The sequence below is a fragment of the Haematobia irritans genome, chromosome 1, assembly GCF_050003625.1.
Source record: "Haematobia irritans isolate KBUSLIRL chromosome 1, ASM5000362v1, whole genome shotgun sequence".
Taxonomy (NCBI): Eukaryota; Metazoa; Arthropoda; class Insecta; order Diptera; family Muscidae; genus Haematobia; species Haematobia irritans.
In genome coordinates, this window is record NC_134397.1 from 99,121,559 (window position 1) to 99,142,967 (window position 21,409).

Below are 21,409 nucleotides of genomic sequence, written 5' to 3' on the forward strand. Positions count from 1 at the left end.
AGCCTGATTCATCGGGCTGCCACATAACCTAAGAGTTAACAGCTGCAAACACCGCTCAGAATCATCAACACGTTGTTGTTTTTGGACAAATGTGAGCTCGCGCGGCACCCATTTTGCACAGAGCTTCCGCATATCCAAATATTGATGAAAGATATGACCAACACATTCCTTTGATATCTTTAAGGCCTCTGCTATCTCGATCAACTTCATTTTACGGTCATTCAAAATCATTTTGTGGATTTTTTTGAAGTTTTCGTCGGTAACCACCTCTTTCGGGCGTCCACTGCGTTCACCGTCCTCCGTGCTGATTTCACCACGCTTGAATTTTGCATACCAATCAATTATTGTTGATTTCCCTGGGGCAGAGTTCGGAAACTCATTAGCAAGCCAAGTTTTTGCTTCCACCGTATTTTTTCCCTTCAGAAAACAGTATGTTACACCGCTTAGTTGAGACTATTAACAAATCATTTGAAAACAAGCAGTTTTGCACGGCAGCGTTTCTTGATATATCACAAGCTTTTGATAAAGTATGGCATGAAGGCCTCCTTTACAAACTCAAAATGCTTTTGCCAATAAATTATTACTTATTTGTGAAATCTTACATACAAGATAGATACTTTTATGTAAAAGAGGAGGGAGAAATTAGCCAAAGATATTAATGCTGGGGTCCCACAAGGTTCAGGACTTGGTCCGTTGCAGACGATACAGCGGTCTTAGCAGTGAATAAAAATCCCAAAGCCGCTAGCGCCATGTTGCAAAGACATCTGAATAAGCTCTCCACCTGTTTGAAAGAGCGGCGTATAATAGCAAACGAAGCTAAATCTTCTCATATAACGTTTACTTTAAAACAAACAACATGTCCACCAGTCATAAGCGTAGTAAGGCCTCTGGGGGGGGGGGGGGCGTAGCCCCCTCCAGAAAAAATTAGCCCCCCTTAGAATGTGAAAACCTATATATATGATTTTCCATTATATATTGTTACTGTGGCACAGATAGGGGGGCTATAGCACCCCTGGTTAAAAATGTCTAGATACGGCAATGCCACCAGTTCTTATGAACCAAACCCAAATACCACAGCATGATGATATTAAATATCTAGGAATCTATCTAGATAGAAGCTGAAATGGAACAAGCATATTCATACAAAACGGAAAACTTTAAACATACAAACAAATAAGCTAAGGTTCCTTATCGGGTGTCGTTCGAAGCTCTCCCTTGAGAAGAAACTTTCAATCCATAAATGTATTATAAAACCAGTGGGGACATATGGTTAGGTTAGGTGGCAGCCCGATGTATCAGGCTCACTTAGACTATTCAGTCCATTGTGATACCACATTGGTGAACTTCTCTCTTATCACTGAGTGCTGCCCGATTCCATGTTAAGCTCAATGACAAGGGACCTCCTTTTTATAGCCGAGTCCGAACGGCGTTCCACATTGCAGTGAAACCACTTAGAGAAGCTTTGAAACCCTCAGAAATGTCACCAGCATTACTGAGGTGGGATAATCCACCGCTGAAAAACTTTTTGGTGTTCGGTCGAAGCAGGAATCGAACCCACGACCTTGTGTATGCAAGGCGAGCATGCTAACCATTGCACCACGGTGGCTCCCAGTGGGGACATATGGTATACAACTATGGGGAACGACTCTAACACCAACATAACACTTCTGCAACAACTTCAGTCTAAAACCTTGAGAGAAGTTCTAAACGTCCCAACTTACATAACAAACAAACGTCTCCATGAGGAACTTAACATCAAGAAAGTAAAGGAAGAGGTTATATCCCAAATAACAAGATATAAATCCAGAATTGATAGCCATCCAAATCCATTAGCATCAAACCTTATGCCAAATCCCAAAACCTTCACAAGATTGAAGAGGAGCTCCACAAGATTTGTTAATATAAGTTCAAAATTAAAAACGAATTTAATAGGCATACTAATATGAAATAACCACAAATTATAATATGCTAAACTATAAAAAGAAAATTATTTAATATATGGGTTGACCATTGAAATGTATCTATTTTGTCTTGAATAATGTAAATATCACATATAGATAAATAGCATTAATAAAATGAAATTATAGAAAAAAGTTTGTTTTTGACAAAGAAAAATATTAAAAAGTCTATTCAGTTTAAGAAATTGATAAGTGTGGGCATACACGTGCACGTGCTCATACTCATTTTGTTCTAACGGTACCCACTTGACCACAACGTTCGCTATCGTATTCGATATAGAAACATTCACGGATATTTCTCGAACAAAACTATCGAAAACGATATCGAGACACCTCATGCGCACTTATCAATTTCTTAAACTGAATAGACTTTTTAATATTTTATTTTAATATCGAGAATGGTTCGAAAATTATTCGGAAAACGTTCAACTGTTGTTATTTTACTGTCAGCAAACTCTTCGTTTCCGAAGGCTTGTTAGCGATTCGTTAAAGAAGGTTTCGTGATATCTGTAACTGATCGTTAACGAATCTATTTCGAATTCGTTTTCGTGTTCGATATTATTCCGCTTTAGAAGGTTCTCTACAGTTTTATTCCCATTATAAGTTGTGTAGTAAAAGAAAACAGTTTGTTTTTTATTATATGTCTTGCGCACAAAATACTTAAAATATTTACATTTAGATACGTTCCAAAAAAAAAAAAAAAAAAAAAACACGACGCAAAATGAATTCTATGGCAAACCATGCAAAGTTTGGAGATAGATAACAACGCAACTTCGAAAATCTAACAACGCAAAGTGAAAACTAGTACCAATTCAGCAGCGATGCAACTCCGAAACAACGCAAAACGAAATGACGCAAAGCAAGGTCTAGGTGTATACATTTAAAGTGATTTAAGACACTGCATTTGCTTCTTTGTAGTGGATATGTCAGTGAAACGAAAAATAATCAATGAGTAACATTTTCCTAGATACATCTGTAAATTAAACATGGAAGAAAATTGGTACACAGATAAAAATATGTTTGAGAACCAATAACTTTTGTTGTAAAACCAATAACAAAATTTGTTAATTTTCCTGCTACAAACTAATTTGTACTTTTAATAACCATTACTACAAAAAAGCTGTTAGTAGGGGTTTTTCCCGGGAATGGGATCCCGGGAATTCGCTATTTTTTCGCTCCCGATTTCCCGGGAATTAAGTGCGGGAATTCCCGGGGATTTTTTCTTTACAACATTTTATATAAAATGGAGGGATAAATACTACAAAAACATTATTTTTAGTACCATTTGGTAAATCATCATTCTCATTACAAAATCTACTTTAACAATTTCTAACTGTATTTTTATACCCACCACCATAGAATGGTGACGGGGGTATAATAAGTTTGTCATTCCGTTTGTAACACATCGAAATATCGATTTCCGACTATATAAAGTATATATATTCTTGATGAGGGAGAAATTCTAAGACGATATAGCCATGTCCGTCTGTCCGTCTGTCTGTCTGTCTGTTGTAATCACGCTACAGTCTTCAATAATAAAGCAATCGTGCTGAAATTTCGCACAAACTCGTCTTTTGTCTGCAGGCAGGTCAAGTTCGAAGATGGGTTATATCGGTCCAAGTTTTGATATAGTCCCCATATAAACCGACCTCCCGATTTGGGGTCTTGTAATAGGGAGAGAAAAGAGCAGGCACCGCAGTCTCCCGTTGAGCATGAGGAAGTAATTCGCAGCAGTTAATGTTACTTTAAGTGAGGCTGAACAGACGTAAATCGTCAAATTCGCCTACTTTTATGAGACAGAGCCCACAACAGACGTAATCGTCTAGTTTGGTCTACTGCCGAGGAATTTTGTTTTTATTTTATGCTCCCCAAAATAATACGCGGTGTATTTAAAGTTTCAGATCTTTATTGCTTAACAGCCGCAAAAAGAATGACAAATTCATAGTACATCTCTTGTATTTATAGGCGACTAAGATTACAACTCAAAATCATAAAACGGTAAATGCACAAACAAAAAATGAACTGAAAGATGTGATTGTTATTGTAACAAAATAAAAGAGAAAATAGACATGTAAATATTGTTGTTGTAAGAGAATGTACATTGCAAGTATAAATGATCAAATAAATAATAAGTGAGTGAAATAGTGATGAGTAAAAGAGTAATGAGAAACATACGAATAATTTAATAATGGGTACAATGATAAACAAAAGTATTCATCCAGTGCAAAATTATAAATTATATAAAATGTAGTAAATACGTAAATTAGAACATCTCATAAAACATCCTCGTTACATCCTCCCCCTCTGCCAGAGAAATCGCCTCGATGATGTGGCAGCATTTAATCGTGCATTTTTTACTTCCTGGGACGTAGGATTCTTCCCTTGGTGACATGTTGAGAGGATGTATCTGTATCTTTTCCAGCTTTATTGTTACAGTTTTGTTGTTTATCTTTTGAGATGTTTGTATTAGTTGTGTTGCTGTCAATTGTAGTGTGTGGTCTTGTAGTTTTTGGTCGACCTCTTTTTCGAATAGCATAAATTGGCGAGTCTGATGGGCCAATATATGGAGTCAGTTGCGATGTATGGTAGGTTCCTATTGGAATACCTGGCGTTTCTACAGATGATATGGTATAACATGTTGGGCCCTTTTTAGCGGTGATTATATATGAACCATCCCGTTTAGGCACGAATTTGGACGTTATATTCTTACTAAAATCACTAAGAATATGTGTTGCTACTAGTACTTTATCCCCAAGGTTGAATTCTGTGTTTTGTCTACGTTTTTGGTCCACATAACTCTTGTTTTTATCTTGTCCTTTTTCAACACTCTCGTTTGCATTTTTTAATACGTCTGCCATTTTCAGTAAATGGGGTGTTATTTGAGGTATGAAATTCTCTGACAGAATTATGGCTTTCAAATCCAGATGGGCTTCTAAGGGACTTCTTAATCCCGACCAAAAGTTATGTAGGCGGCTGTATATCCCGTGCTTCCACACTTAGCTGTGTTCATCGCAAAACGTATCATGGGCAATTTTGTGTCCCAAACAGTATGGTCTTTGCCAACGCAAATTGCTAATTGGGTCTTTAGGTCTCTATTTTTCCTCTCAACGGGGTTAGATTCCGGATGATATACTGGTGTGAACGTTTGTCTAATGTTTAAGCAGAAGGTTAATTTTTGCATAACAGCTGATATGAATTGAGAGCCGTTATCTGTGTGGACTCTTCTTGGAACACCGTATCGTAAAACAATTTCATTGAGCAGTATTTTTGCGCAATTTTCTGCTGTGGCCTCCTTTAAGGGGAACAGCTCAACCCACCGGCTACAAATATCTTCTATTACTAAAATCCACTGGTTGCCATTCTTAGTTTGCTGAAGTGGACCAACAAGATCCATAGCAATGACTTCAAAGCGCTGGCTGCTTGATACTGTTTGCATTAATCCTGCTGGCTTCATATTACTAGGCTTATAGCGTTGACAATCAGGGCAAGATTTTACATATTTCGTTATTTCTGCACGCATACCAGGCCAATAATAATGTTGGACAATTCTATGGATCGTGCGGTCGATACCATAGTGGCCTGCCAATGTATCATTATGGAACCTCTTTAAAATATCTTCACGCATTGCCTTCGGAACCACCAGTTGTCCCATCTCTGAGTCCTGATCCGAACAGTATCTGTACAATACACCATCTACTAACAAATATCCTCTGTTCGTGTACATTATCACGTTGTCATCATCAGTTTCGAATGATTCCATTATTTTTTTAATATCAGTGTCTTCCATCTGTGCTGTTCGAACTTCAGCTGCACCTTGCCTAGGAAAATCAATTGAAAAAGAAAAACATTCGCACTTGACATCTGTGTGATTTTCATTTGAGCAAGGTGGGCGGGATAGCGTGTCCGCTATAACATTTTGTTTACCAGGTGTGTATTCGAATACTATATTGAAAGACTGCAATTCTAGTGCCCACCTTGCCAACCGGCCTGTAGGTGATTTCAGTGAAAATAACCACTTTAAGGGCTGATGGTCAGTTAGGACAAATATATCTGAGCCTTCGATATAGCCTCGAAATTTCTTCACTGCCCATACGACGGCTAATGCTTCTCTTTCCGTTGTAGAATAATTTCGCTCGTCAGGAAGTAGTAGGCGACTCGCGTATTCTATAGGGTGCTCGTTTTCAGTTAGGACAAATATATCTGAGCCTTCGATATAGCCTCGAAATTTCTTCACTGCCCATACGACGGCTAATGCTTCTCTTTCCGTTGTAGAATAATTTCGCTCGGCAGGAAGTAGTAGGCGACTCGCGTATTCTATAGGGTGCTCGTTTTCTTTCTCCCCCTGCATAAGAACTGCACCGAGCGCATAATCGCTTGCATCGGTTTTTAACGTGAATGGTTTGTTCTCGTCGATTTGTTGTAGGACGGGAGGAGATGACAAAAGCAATTTTAATCTGTTAAAAGCATTATCTTGAGCATGCGACCATATAAATTTAGCTCCCTTTTTGGTCAATTGTGATAACGGCCTTGATATTTCAGCAAAATCGGGTATAAATCGTCTGAACCACGAACATGTCTGCAGGAAGGAAATTACTTGCTTTAAATTTCTTGGATGTGGTCGATCCAAAATGGCACTTGTTTTTTCTGGATCTGGTTTCAGACCTTTCAAAGTCAATACGTGTCCCAAGTACTTAACTTCCGGACGACAAAAATTACATTTATTTCTGTTAAGCTGTAAGTTTAGCGATTTTAATTTTTGGAATACCATTTGAAGGTCTTTCATGTGTTTCTGAAAAGTTTCCGAGCATACAATTAAATCATCTAAATATGTCAATATTATGATTTGAGGAAGGCTATTTCCTAGTTTGTCAATTAACCTTTGGAACGTCGCTGGGGCATTTTTAAGGCCAAACGGCATTGTATTAAATATGAATATACCAAACGGTGTTGTAAAGGCTGTTTTAATTTTGTTTCGTTCGGCCATTTTTATTTGCCAGTAGCCTGACTTTAAATCTAAAGTGGACATGAAATATGAGGCTTTTGCGGCATGCAATAGGTCATCCATGCGAGGCAAAGGGTACTTGTCTGTGACGGTTATGGAATTTAACTTCCTATAGTCCACACATACTCGAACTCCCCCCGTTTTCTTTGGTATTATTACGACCGGAAATGACCAAGGAGATTCGCCCTCCTGTATTATTTTCTTTCGCAACATATCCTCAATTTCCGTTTTCAGTTTTTCTCTCATAGCTGGAGACAGCCTATAAGGTGGACATGATATGGGCGAATGTGAGCCTGTATTAATAAAATGTTCAATGCCAGGAACTGTTTCGTATTTGTCTTCAAAAATTTCCTTGACAGTTAATAAAAGCTCGTCCAGCTCTTTCCTCTCAGATAGCTTTAAATGTCTGCCTTCTTCATCTTTAAGAGAAAATTCGAATGAGTTCAATTCTAAGGACATCTCACAGCTCTTTTTCCTTTTCAAAGGAGGAAACAGTTCATTTTGGACATGCGGGACAAAATCTGATAGTATGCTGTCTCCAAATATTTTATTTATGCCTTTAGGAGAATAGTCGCTTGTTATAGGACGTGTACTATTATCCTTAGGAAATCCCTTTTCACTATTAATGTCTTCGAACCAGGACAAGTAATCATTGACAGCGTTATGTTCTCTTATGTTGGCTTGTGTTAAAGGTATGGAGCGAACTATTTCCGGTTTATTCATTTTAAAGTCAAACAATTTATTTGGTTCATCTTTGAAATACCAACGCCTATCAGCCAAATCCAATACTATGTTGGCTTGTTCCAAAAAGTCAATCCCTATGAGCGTGCGATTTTCTTTGGCTTTTGGCATGCATATGAAGCGAATTTTTCTTAAGCGTTTACCAATTATGATATTAACAATTGTGGAATATACAATTTCTTCGCGAGGAACTCCATCTGCTAGAACTATTTCTGCTGAGACCCGTTGAAACTCTACTTGCTTCTCTATTAGTTTTTGGTAGAGTTTATAACCTGCTACGCTCGTTCGTGCTGCTGTATCAATATAAGCTTCCCCTTCCATTCCATTTATATTGACACCAATTGTGGGAACATTTCTGCCTACGAATGCTGTATGTATGGAGTTGTGGGGTTGTGGGCTATTGTTGGGGTTTTTATTATTGCAATTGGGGCAATTAGCTCTGAAGTACCCAGCAGCACCACATCCATAGCAGTTTATGGAACTTTCTTGTACCTTAGCGGTTCCCCTCCGATCTCATTCGATCTTTTTGTAGCACGTGTCAATTGTATGATTTTTCTTTCTACAAAATGAACAACGAAGATTTGATTTTTCGGGATTTTCTTTTTTAGGTATTGGAGTTTTACTTTCTTCTAAAAACATTTCGATGTCTCTAGCTTTTTGGAGTAGTTCTTGGAAACTTCTTACATTATCCCTCGATATTTTTTTCCTAATCGAGAGATTTAACTGAGAGAAAATCATATTCAACATGGTATTTTCCGAAAGTTTTTCCGACAACTGTGCAAAGAGTCGACGCTTTCGACATACAAATGCATCGGTGGATTCAAAATGTTTTTGCTTATCTTGTGCTATTTCTGCGAAGATTCGCCAGTCTGGTTTTGAGGGTGAAAAGGCTTTGCGCAGTAGGTCAATAGCCATATCAAAATTGTGGGCTTCATATTGGACCCCTTGCCACCATGTAGACGCATATCCTTCTAACAACAAAGGAAAACTTGTTAAAGCCAGAGTATCCGATACGTTCTCGGCTTCTTTGTAGACAAGTATAGTAGCAATAAAATCGTCTACCTTTGTAGTATTCCGTCCACCATTAAAACGTGCACTACAGTTCACAAAAGTTGTCTTTGATTCAGGTCTTGCATTAAAATTAGTCAAAATTGTATTGAATGTTAGATACAATGACTAATTTTTTGAGTTAGAGTAAAATTTACAGAACTTGCCACATTACATTGACCTCTCTGCAAGTTTCCAGGTGGAACGTTGGAATTCAAAGACAAGTTTGACAAATGCGAAGACGCAAATGTATCGGAATGTGACGGCGCTGGGCCCATTATTTTCTGATTTTCAATATTTGTGTTATTTATAGATACGGTTTGCAAAGAATTTGATATATTCATTGAAGGATTGCGATGTGTGATGCCAGTGGAAGTACTTGGCCCTGTTAAGTCGCAAGTTTCTAAGTTTGCATGATTATTACCATTATTTTGAGCCCTTGAGTCTTTACAGCTTAGAGTTGACGACTCATTACGGGAGGTTGATAAATGTATATCTTTTGAGCCAGAATTTTTCCCAGATTTTGAAATAGTTGGAGTGTTTGGAATATTATGTGGAACTGGAGCATTCACCATATCTCCATTTGTACCACTAATGCCCAAATTTTGACTTTCATTTGCGTTAATAGAAGCCGTTGGAGTTTTATTTGGAGGATTTACATTTTCCTCATTAAAATTACTATTTCCAACATTTTTGCCCGTTGACGCATTATTTGAAGTAGTAGGTGTATTACGAGGGCTTCGACGAATCATATTCCAAAAATAACCTTTTATTTTTTTTTTTAACCAAAAACACAACGAGAGTTATCTCCTTTTCACCATAATATTTTCTAAATTTTAAGCTAGCACAACTAACCGCTTCTCAAAACAACAACTACAAACTGCACAAAAAGTTTAAGATAAATTGTGCATATTTTGTTGTTGGGCGCCAATGTAATAGGGAGAGAAAAGAGCAGGCACCGCAGTCTCCCGTCGAGCATGAGGAAGTAATTCGCAGCAGTTAATGTTACTTTAAGTGAGGCTGAACAGACGTAAATCGTCAAATTCGCCTACTTTTATGAGACAGAGCCCACAACAGACGTAATCGTCTAGTTTGGTCTACTGCCGAGGAATTTTGTTTTTATTTTATGCTCCCCAAAATAATACGCGGTGTATTTAAAGTTTCAGATCTTTATTGCTTAACAGCCGCAAAAAGAATGACAAATTCATAGTACAACTCTTGTATTTATAGGCGACTAAGATTACAACTCAAAATCATAAAACGGTAAATGAACAAACAAAAAATGAACTGAAACATGTGATTGTTGTTGTAACAAAATAAAACAGAAAATAGACATGTAAATATTGTTGTTGTAAGAGAATGTACATTGCAAGTATAAATGATCAAATAAATAATAAGTGAGTGAAATAGTGATGAGTAAAAGAGTAATGAGAAACATACGAATAATTTAATAATGGGTACAATGATAAACAAAAGTATTCATCCAGTGCAAAATTATAAATTATATAAAATGTAGTAAATATGTAAATTAGAACATCTCATAAAGCATCCTCGTTACAGTCTTGGGCTTATAGAAATCGTAGTTTTTATCCAATTTGCCTGAAATTTGAAATCTAGAGGTATTTTATGACCATAAAGAGGTGTGCCAAATGGTGAGTATCGGTCCATGTTTTGGTACAGCCCCCATATAGACCGATCTCCCGATTTTACTTCTTGTTCTTATAGAAACTACAGTTTTTATTCAATTTACCTGAAATTGGAAATCTAGAAGTATTGTAGGACCACAAATACGTGTGCCAAAATTGTGAGTATCGGTCCCTATTTTGGTATAGCCCCCCATATAGACCGATCTCCCGATTTTACTTTGGGGGTTTGGGCTTATAGAAAACGTAGTTTTTATCCAATTTGTCTGAAATTGGAAATCTAGAGGTATTTTAGGACCATAAAGAGGTGTGCCGAAAATGGTGAGTATCGGTCCATATTTTGGTATAGCGCCCATATAGACCGATTTCCTTCTTGGGCTTCTAAAATCCGATTTTACTTCTTGGGCTTCTAGAATCCGAAGTTTTTATCCTATTTGCCTGAAATTGGAAATCGAGAGGTACCTCAGAACCGCAAAGAGGTGTACCAAAAATGGAGAGCATCTAGAGGTATTGTAGGACCACAAATACGTGTGCCAAAAATTGTGGGTATCGGTCCATATTTTGGTATAGCCCCCATATAGACCGATCTTCCGATTTTACTTCTTGGGCTTCTATAATCCGAAGTTTTTATCCAATTTGCATGAAATTGATATCTAGAGGTATTTTCGGGCCATAAAGAAGTGTGCCGAAAACGGTGAGTATCGGTCCATATTTTAGTATAGCCCCCATAAGAACGATCTCCCGATCTAACTCCTTGGGTTTCTATAAACCGTAGTTTTTATCCGATTTGCCTGAAATTGTAAATATTCTGGTATTTTAGGCTCACAAAAACTTGTATCGGATTAACATTTTATCGGTCCATTTGGTAATGCCTCCACATAGACCGACTTTACTTCTTGGGGGTATAGAAGGCGCACTGATCATGAAAATTGCTTGAAACTCAATGTAAAATTTCCAGATTTTACTTCTCGGGTGAAAATCTACAGATTTAAGATTTCAAATCAAGACGTTGTTTTAAAATTTCTTACACACTTACAAGAGATGTTAATGATTCCTCTAAAACTCAAACAAAAATGGTTCTTATAAATCCAGAATCTGATATAGTCCTCATATGTGAAATCTTTAAATTTATCTTCGGGAAGTGTCCTCAAGTCCTCAAGCCCTCCTGAAATTTCAAAGGAAACCCTAATATTTGGTTGATGGTGGTGGGTATTTAAGATGCGGCCCGGCCGAACTTACTGCTGTATATACTTGTTCTTTGTAAATAAGGGATTTCAAATCCATTTTTAGTAGTTTTTGAGTCTAATGTGAATGGGGTATAATTTATCCTAAGTATAGAGGAATATACACAATAATTTAATTGTTTTTAGTATTTTTGTTCAGATGTTCAATTACTTTGGAAATTGCATTCTCCTATTTGAATTAGGTACCAAGTAGTAATAGTTGCCTTGTGCGAAATACATAGTCGTGGCTTCTAGCCCTGGCCTCCCAATTTCAAAATATTTCAAAATATTTTCATAATCATTGCAAGGACGTGTTTGTAAAAATGGCAACATTTATTATGATAGTTACATTAATAACAAATACACCCAGAAAAAAGTGTCTTCGAAACTAAAGGAAAACATGTTCATCAATTTAGTTTAGACATTTTATTTCCATTCAGTTAAATTTTTTTGTGAAATAATAAAATTTACTTGTTTCAGTAAAAAAAAATCCTAAACTGAAAGCAGTTAGGAATAGTTCATTAACTAGAATAAGGCATGGCATTTTACTAATATTGTTTTCTTCGCTGGGTATAAGAATTTACTACTGAAATGAAAGCATTCGTAAAAATAAACTAAAACCAAGTTTCCTCAAATTTTGGAAAGATTTCTTATAAAATGATAATTCTGACTTCCTTTATTATAGAAAGCTTATCATACATACGAATAACACTTGGCATAGAAAAATATTTTAGTTTATTCGTATTTTTCTATGCCAAGTGTTGTTCGTATGTATGAAAAACTTTCTATTATAAAGGAAGTCGCAATTATCATTTTATAAGAAATTTTACTAATTTTGAGGAAACTTGGTTTTAGTTCGGTTTTTGTTTATTTTTACGAATGCTTTGTTATCGGTGAATAAAATTTTCTTTTTCAGTAGTAAATTCTTATACCCAGCGAAGAAAATAGTATGAGTAAAATTCCATGCCTTATTCTAGTTAATGGACTATTCCTAACTGCTTACAGTTTAGGATTTTTTTACTGAAACGAGTAAATTTTATTATTTTTCACAAAAATTTACCTTAATGGAAATAAAATGGATAAACTATATTGATGAAAATTTTTTCCTTTAGTTTCGAAGGCACTTTTTTCTGGGTGTAAGAATTCATAAAATGGTACAAATCATTTAAATTTTGTGGAAAAAACTTCTAAATCCAATCTGAAAAATTGTGAATTTTTGAAAATATTTGAGGTCAAACGTTTCAGACAAGCGTCAGAATCCATTAAAAATTATAAAAATTCTTTATTTGACAAACCATCACAGAATTTTTTAATTTACATCCATAACATTGAGTTCGGATCACACCTAAAGAAGTGATGCAAATTCAGTGCAACGGCTGTTGAAATGGAGGACTTCCGTCCTATGACAAGCCCATGTTAAATTCATCGCATCTGCGTCAATTTTGCACCACTTCCGGATCCAAAAAGAACATTTTCATTACATTTTTGGCGACGCTTTTTTTTGCTGGGGAGGTAATATTCAGTGACGCTAACCTTTTGTGAAAAAATTGGTTTAGGATTTATTTGTTTATATTTGTAGGTATTGAAATTGTAAAAGGTGGACAAAATTGCTAGGCAGCAACTTATTCAAAGTGAAAGGTACTAGAAGAAGAAAAAAACGTGTTTTAATATTTCAAGGCCAGTCGATGCGGTTTATTCTAAATAAATATATTTAATATATTAATAAAACATGTATTTTATTGAAGAAAAAATTGCTTATATAAATACATAAAATTGTATTTAAAAACGAAGGTAAGCAGTTCTAAATTTGAAGTAAAAAGTTTACCACAAATATGTAAGATTTGTCCAAATGAATGAAAAAAGTTCAATAAAATCATTCCATATATGAATTCAATTCAGTTAAAATTTTTTACTCTGTAGTATAGTGGTACATAAATATAGGAAAATGTTAACTAATATATGAAATGCGTTCTACCTAATTTCTACGAAAATCACATCGTTCAAACAAATAAAAATGTCCTTGGCGCTATACGAAGTTCAACTTTCTTCACAATGAGTTCATTTTAACTTAAAGAAGGGGTCACTTTTGTCTGGGTGTATAGATGGTGTATTCCTTTCGGAAATATTGATCGAAAATTTACATATAGTGACTCTGTTTTATGATGGTGACATCGAAAAAAGTTTCTATCATTTCCATACAATTTTTTAAATGTAAAAAATCCCGATATATCGGAAGAGACTTCCATGGTAACCATTGTAAAAGTTTTTTGTATTTTGTGTATTACAAGATATCTTATTTTAGTATGATTTATGGCTGATATAAGCGATTAACATAATAATACATTGTCAGTGGCCCGGACAGCGCCCTATAACCGTAGCTTTAGGCGATTTCTAATTTATTCAAAAGTCTAAATATATGCCATATCGAAGCAGGCTTCCCTTTTACCGGGATCCCGGGAAATTAGAAAAAAATTCCCGCTTTCCCGGGAATGGAAAAAGTCTGAGAAAAAGAAACCCCTAGTTGTTAGCAATCGTTACCATCAGAAGGCAACAAATAATTTGTGTTCTTAATAACATATTTTGTAAGTAATTTGTTGAGCATCCAACATTACAAAATATTTGTTGTTGAACGTTACGTTTAATCCTCAACAAATATTTTTGTATTTGAACGAAAAAAATTGTATGTGGTTTTTTGAAGTTGAAGAATTTACAAAAAAATGAAAAAAAAATTGACAGAATTATGCTATGACTTGCACCAAAATTGCAAAATTTCCGAACAATTTTGGAGATATTTTGTAAAGTAGACACAGAGAAGGAATATGACCAAAATGTTATTTTTGGACGGGGAAAATGTCACATTTTTGTGTCGAAAATCCTATACTCAGTTTTGTAAATGTATGACGATTTTATATTTGAGTAGCCCAGGGTCTAGCAAGCATTATATTCTAATTAATTAGAATTGTAATAACTCTAATCCCGATATTAATATGGTTTTATTAATTATCTCATACAACAAACGCATTTAAGAGACTACAAAATTGAAAAATATAAATTTTACACAGACATTTATAAATGATTTTCTGTATTATCTGATGAGTGAGCTCTTTGCTTGCTGTCATACACAGGGCTGCCAATTTTGCCGATTCATCGGCATTTTGACGATTTTTTATTCAAAAAATAGCAGTTTCCGATTTTTGCCTCGAAAATGACGATATTTACTCGGTTCAAAAATTTGGAAAATTCGAGCGAATTCGAAATCTTAACCGATTTCGATTAAATTTTGCTTACTTTAAGGGTACTTAATTACCTTGTATTAATTTTGAAGATGACCTATTTAGCTCAATACAACCCCATTTGTTGAAATCGGGCCTATAGGCATCGCCCCCATATATATATATATATATATATATATATATATATATATATATATATATATATATATATATATATATATATATATATATATATATATATATATATATATATATATATATATATTCATCGTCAAAATGCCGATAAATCGGCAAAATTGGCAGCCCTGTGTATGACAGCAAGCAAAGAGCTCACTCATCAGAGAATACAGAAAAGCATTTATAAATGTCTGTGTAAAATTTATATTTTTCAATTTTGTAGTTTCTTAAATGCGTTTGTTGTATGAGATAATTAATAAAACCATATTAATATCGGGATTAGAGTTATTACAATTCTAATTAATTAGAATATAATGCTTGCTAGACCCTGGGCTACTCAAATATAAAATCGTCATACATTTACAAAACTGAGTATAGGATTTTCGACACAAAAATGTGACATTTTCCCCGTCCAAAAATAACATTTTGGTCATATTCCTTCTCTGTGTCTACTTTAAAAAATATCTCCAAAATTGTTCGGAAATTTTGCAATTTTGGTGCAAGTCATAGCATAATTCTGTCAATTTTTTTTTCATTTTTTTGTAAATTCTTCAACTTCAACAAACCACATACAATTTTTTTCGTTCAAATACAAAAATATTTGTTGAGGATTAAACGTATATATATATATATATGGGGGCTATATCTAAATGTGATCCGATTTTTTTTCCAAATTCAATGGCGTTCATCCTTGTGCCCAAAAAGCACTGTACAAAATAAATGCGACCGGAATCCTGCGAACAATACATACCGCAGAGAAGGAATATGATCACCTCAAACATGTTTCAAGAGCAAAATGTTATTTTTGTATGGTGACCACGTAACATGTTTGTCACTAAAATATTATTTTCTCGTCAAAAAAAAAACCAGCTTGCCGAAATCAGATTCATGATTTCCGAGAAAATAACATGGTTGCGAAAACCATGTTACATATTCACCACCCAAAAATAACATTTTGCTCTTAAAACATGTTTGAGGTGATCATATTCCTTCTCTGGGTGTAGACAGGCCGACCGATGAACGGACGAATACGAATAGATCGACTCTGGAGGTGATTCTGAGTCGATCAGTATGTTTTATGGAGTCTAAAGTCAATAAAAGTTTTTATTCCCTGAGTCAGTTTATATGGGGGCCAAAACGTCCAAAACGTGGACCGATATAGCCCATCTTCCAACTTAACCTGCTTGGAGACAAAAAAAGAATTTTCGAATTTCTCCCTGATCAAGAATATATATACTTTATATAGTGGGAAATCGATATTTCTATGTGTTAAAAACAGCATGACAAACTTATTATAACCCCATCACCATTCTATGTTGGTGGGTATAAAAAGAAAATTGTAAACGTAACATACGACCCAATGGTGAGTCAACATTGTTTTTCTTGAGCGAGGTAGATTTTCGTGAGCTAAATTTTTCTTACGGCAGTATACAGTTTAGGCGAGTCACGACAATTCTATGCGTTAGTGAATTCTTCAGATCGTGAGAGTGCGTGAATCTTTAAAAGATTTCGGTGCGTGTCCACCTGGCCACAACGTTCGTTATCGTATTCGAACAAAACTATAGAAAACGATATCGAGAATGGTTCGAAAATTTGTCGAAACACGTTTTCCTGTCGTTTTTTTTTAGTGTTAGAAAACTCTCCGTTATCGAAGGCTCGTTAGTGATTCGTCAAAGACGTGTTATTTTGTTACCACAAATAAACATAATATTAAATACTTACAATGTTTGCATTTAGGAATATATATAGCGTTTTTCAGCTATATGCAGTTACCACTTATAAACCCAATTCAATTATTTTCTTTCGATCTTTTCATAGATTCCTTTACACCTGATACGACTCATGTAATTGACGAAAGTGAACATATTTTTGCCAAGAAACCGCATTTGAGTGAAGCAATATCTAACATTGGTGAACCAAGTACTTTTGTGTTTCAAGAAGTCCTGGCTAAAGGAGTGCTTAATGCTAATTTCGATGCCGTAAGTCAAAGCAGTAAGAAAGTGGATGCTGGTAATATTAAAATAGACACCTACACAAACATTGAGGAAACTTCAAATGATAATTTCGACAGCCCATATGAAGTAACGTCAGGAGGAAAACATGATGAAGCAACAGAATTAGGCACATTAATACAGTACAATGAACACACTAAGGATAATAATAATGGAAAATTTGTACCATCAGCGATCTCATTAAATGAAGAGTTTGGAAAATATGAATCAATAGAGAACCAAGACACCATGGTTGATACTGACAACGAACGTCACGTTGAAACGCCTTATAATGATCCTAATTTCGATGATGCACATTTGAGCTCCGACGAAACAATGGTACACGAAAAGAATAGTAAGACTTTGCAGAGTACGTCAAGTGATACAGGGATTGATTACAATTTAGGTTTTGCTCCTGACTATGTTTTATCCAATATAACCGAAGAAAACATTGATGATTTTATACCCAGTAAAGTATGTCAGATTAATATCAATTCAGAGGCATTAAAGAAACTTCCAGAGGAAACTGAAATGGAAACATATAGTGTACTAAAGAAACAAATAACTGAAGAAAATGCTAAAGATTTTCTTGTGGTCGACGAAAATGAAAAATCAGCCATTGGTTTATATTTAAGTGAAGGCATGCCATTTATTAAAAAAGACAGTGAATTGGGAATCCAGCATGTGAATTTATTTAACGGTAGTAAAGAAAGTCCGTTACAACTGGAAGACCAATCTAATAATTCACTAAAAGAATTGCATGAAATGGGTGCTCTCGTCGACGATGCAAGAAGAGAAATGGATTCAAACCAAATTGGAGAAAATCTATCGACTGCAGAATATGTAGTTGGTACCGTTGAAAAGGGCTGTAATGATGGAGGAGATAATGAAATACCATCTACTGTTGTTAATGTGAACAACTCATCTTTAACACTTCCAACTGATAATAATCGTCAAACAGAAACTTTTGATAACGATGGAAAGGGCGTCGAAGAGGAAAAAGCAAATAAAATACCAACTAATGCTGCTAATTTAAATTTCAGACCTTCGGAACAAATAATTCAGAAAAATCATGGAATAGCAGTACAGGAAGACATTGATAGTGAAATTTCATGTGGTAATTATAATAATCGTCAAACAGAAACTTTTGATAACGATGAAAAGGGCGTCGAAGAGGAAAAAGCTGATAAAATACCAACTAATGCTGCTAATTTAAATTTCAGACCTTCGGAACAAATAATTCAGAAAAATCATGGAATAGCAGTACAGGAAGACGTTGATAGTGAAATTTCATGTGGTAATGACGTATTGAATTCATTTTCTTCCGTAAAATTAACTAATCAAGAAAACATTCCTCCAAAAGAGGAAATAGTTCAGGATAATATTAACAATAAGTCAATTTTAACTGACCCGGACGACCACGTTATAAAACAAAATAGAGTAGACGGTGAAGCAATGGTATGTGACAGCGATAAAGAGTGTTCATCCACATCAAAAGAGACTCATAGTGAATTCGAAGAAATACAAAAGTTCTATGATGGTATTAACGGAAGAAAAAAGGCATCAATTAATAGCAACGCTGATGGTAATAACAACAAAAAAGACATGGAAGAGGAAACCACTGTTTCTGCTTTGAATGATAAATCTTCTATAGTAATAGTTGAGGAAAATTATAAAAAAGAAGGGCAGGAAGATGGGGATAATGCGAATGCATGTCGATGTGACATAGAAAATTCAACAGAATTGATTTCTACAGATCAAAACCCACGAAAAACAGAAAATTATGTAACTGAGAGCGATGCAATAGATTTAAAAAGCGTCAAAGAAGATAAAACATCTATTGTTGCTGTTAATTTTAATGACAACTCTTTGGCAATTTCAACTGATGGAAGTGGCGAAACAGATGGTCATGAAGAGAGAACTAATTATACGTATGTGTGTGACATTGAAAATTCAACAGAATTAGTTTCTGCAGATCATAGCCCTCGAAAAACAGAAAATTATGGAACTGAGAGCGATGCAATAGATTTAAAAAGCGTCAAAGAAAATAAAACAACAATTGTTGCTGTTAATTTGAATGACAACTCTTTGGTAATTTCAACTGATGGAACTGGCGAAACAAATGACCAAGAAGAAAGAATTAATTATACAAATATATATGAAGGCGACATAAGGAGTTCACATTTTATGCCAAGAGTACCTAGCGAATTAGAAGAAATTTTGGATAATGTCAACGAAACATCCTTAGAAGTTCCATCTAATGAAAACCAAGGCAGAGATGACCATGGAGAATCAAAAGAGTCTCAAAATGAAGAAATAAAAATGTCTAATAATGGCGTTAGCGTAAGAAAAATTCCATCAATTGATAGCGACGCTGATTGTAATAGCAACAAAAAAGAGTTGGAAGAGAAAAACACTGCTTATACTTTGAAAGACAAATTTTCTACAGTAATAATTGAGGTAAATCATGAAAATGAAGTGCAGGGAGGTGACCATGGAAAATCAAAAGAGACTCATAACGAAGAAATAAAAATGTGCGATGATGATGTTAGCGGAAGAAAAATTCAATCAATTAATAGTGATGCTGATTGTAATAGCATCAAAATGGACGTGGAAGATGAAACCGCTGTTTCTAACTTGAATGATAAACCTTCTATAGTAATAACTGAGGTAAATCATGAAAAAGAAGGGCAGGGAGATGTGCATTATACGAATGCATGTCGCAGTGACATAGAAAATTCAACAGAGTTGATTTCTGTAGATCATAGCCCACGAAAAACAGAAAATTATGGGACGGAGAGCAATGAAATAGACTTAAAAGACGTCAATAAAGATAAAACATCCATTGTTGTTGTTAATTTGAATGACAACTCTTTGGCAATTTCAACTGATGGACGTGGCGAAACAAATGAACATGAAGAGGGTATTAATTATACGAATGAATGTGGAAACGACATAAGGAGTTCACATTCTACGCCATCAGTACCTAACGAATTAAATGAAACGGAAATGTCCCATTCTGACGTATACGGTGGGAAAGTGTTATTAATTGATAGCGATAAAAAGAGATTAGGAAAGGAAGAAGTCGAAATATCATCAAATATTCATGTTAATATGAACGATGCAATGTCGAGAGCAACAACTGAGAAGAATGACGGAAATGAAGGATTTCAATACGTACATAGTGAGCAACCATATGCCAATGGCATTGAAAATCACGCAAATTCTGAGCATGACCAAGAAATTCATAACCTTAATTCATGTGACAATTGCAAAGAGATATCTTTGGTACCGAGTGACAATAAATTAGATAAACAAGCAAACAAAATTAAATTTGAATTGTATCACGATAATGTTAGCGATAAAGAAGCAATTATAGAAGAGGAAAGCAGCTTTCAAGCTCATACAAAATCACAAAATACTTTATTATCAGACCCCACCGGAAAAATTGTTAACACTAATCAACATGGAATTCATATCAATAATGAAATTGTCCAGGATAGATTTGAACAGACAAAATCATCTAAAGACATAAATTCGAATGATAAAGCAAATACATCATCGTCAATTGGTAATAATGCGGGCGAATCATCAGCGATAGGACAAAATGATGAAAGTCATTACGACACCTTGTGCAACGAAGTAATTTCAGAAGGTATGACTTACAGTAAGGAGAACGTAGCTGGAGACAAGAATACACCAAAAGAGGAGTATAATGACGATACACCAAAAGAGGAGTATAATGACGATACTTTCAATGACACAGATTGTGAAATAGCAGCTAAAGAACCCTCATTAATTGAGACATCCTTCAAACGAGTTGAAAGTAATGAAAAAGTGCCAGTAGCAGATGCGATAACTGCAATTACGAAAGGTATTGCAGAAGGTGCGATGATTGTCGATGACCCATCAAAGCGTAAATTCACTCATTCAATGATAGAGCATTCGGATCAAATGGACATTTCATCAGATAGCAATGAAAAGACTAAAGGCACTGCAGGCCAAGGAATAATGCAAAATGTATCCTGGAAAAACAGCGAAGAAACTATTTTGAATGAACGTAAAAACTATGATTTACATGTACCGATTGATATAAACAATGATGAATTAAGTATGATATTAAAGAAACAAAACGTTGAGAAAATAAAAGAATCGAAAGACGAGGAAAGTGCTACAGATGATACTCTTACAAGCCCCTCATTTGAAGGAACTAGAAAAAAGAGAGATATAGAGTCTACAATAAATTCTGATAGCAATACATTTGAAACTGATTTTGGACCCAAGTTAAAACCAATGGGTGGTCTAACTGAAGACCGAAAGCATATATCGAAGCTTGAAAAGTGTTTTCCAAATTCAGGAAACATGGACGATGATATCGAAGGTAAAATTGTACT

At 35.1% G+C, this 21,409-nt stretch overlaps 1 protein-coding gene across 1 annotated transcript in view; it reads left to right on the top strand.

Annotated features, from left to right (window-relative positions):
- The window catches only part of LOC142229202 (uncharacterized), a gene marked incomplete at its 3' end in the record, with an annotated part of 297,563 nt that overhangs the window by 111,737 nt on the left and 164,417 nt on the right, over window positions 1–21,409 (top strand). The window contains 1 exon segment of the mRNA XM_075299746.1: window positions 16,843–21,396. Within this exon segment, the coding sequence (XP_075155861.1) occupies window positions 16,843–21,396 (4,554 nt within the window).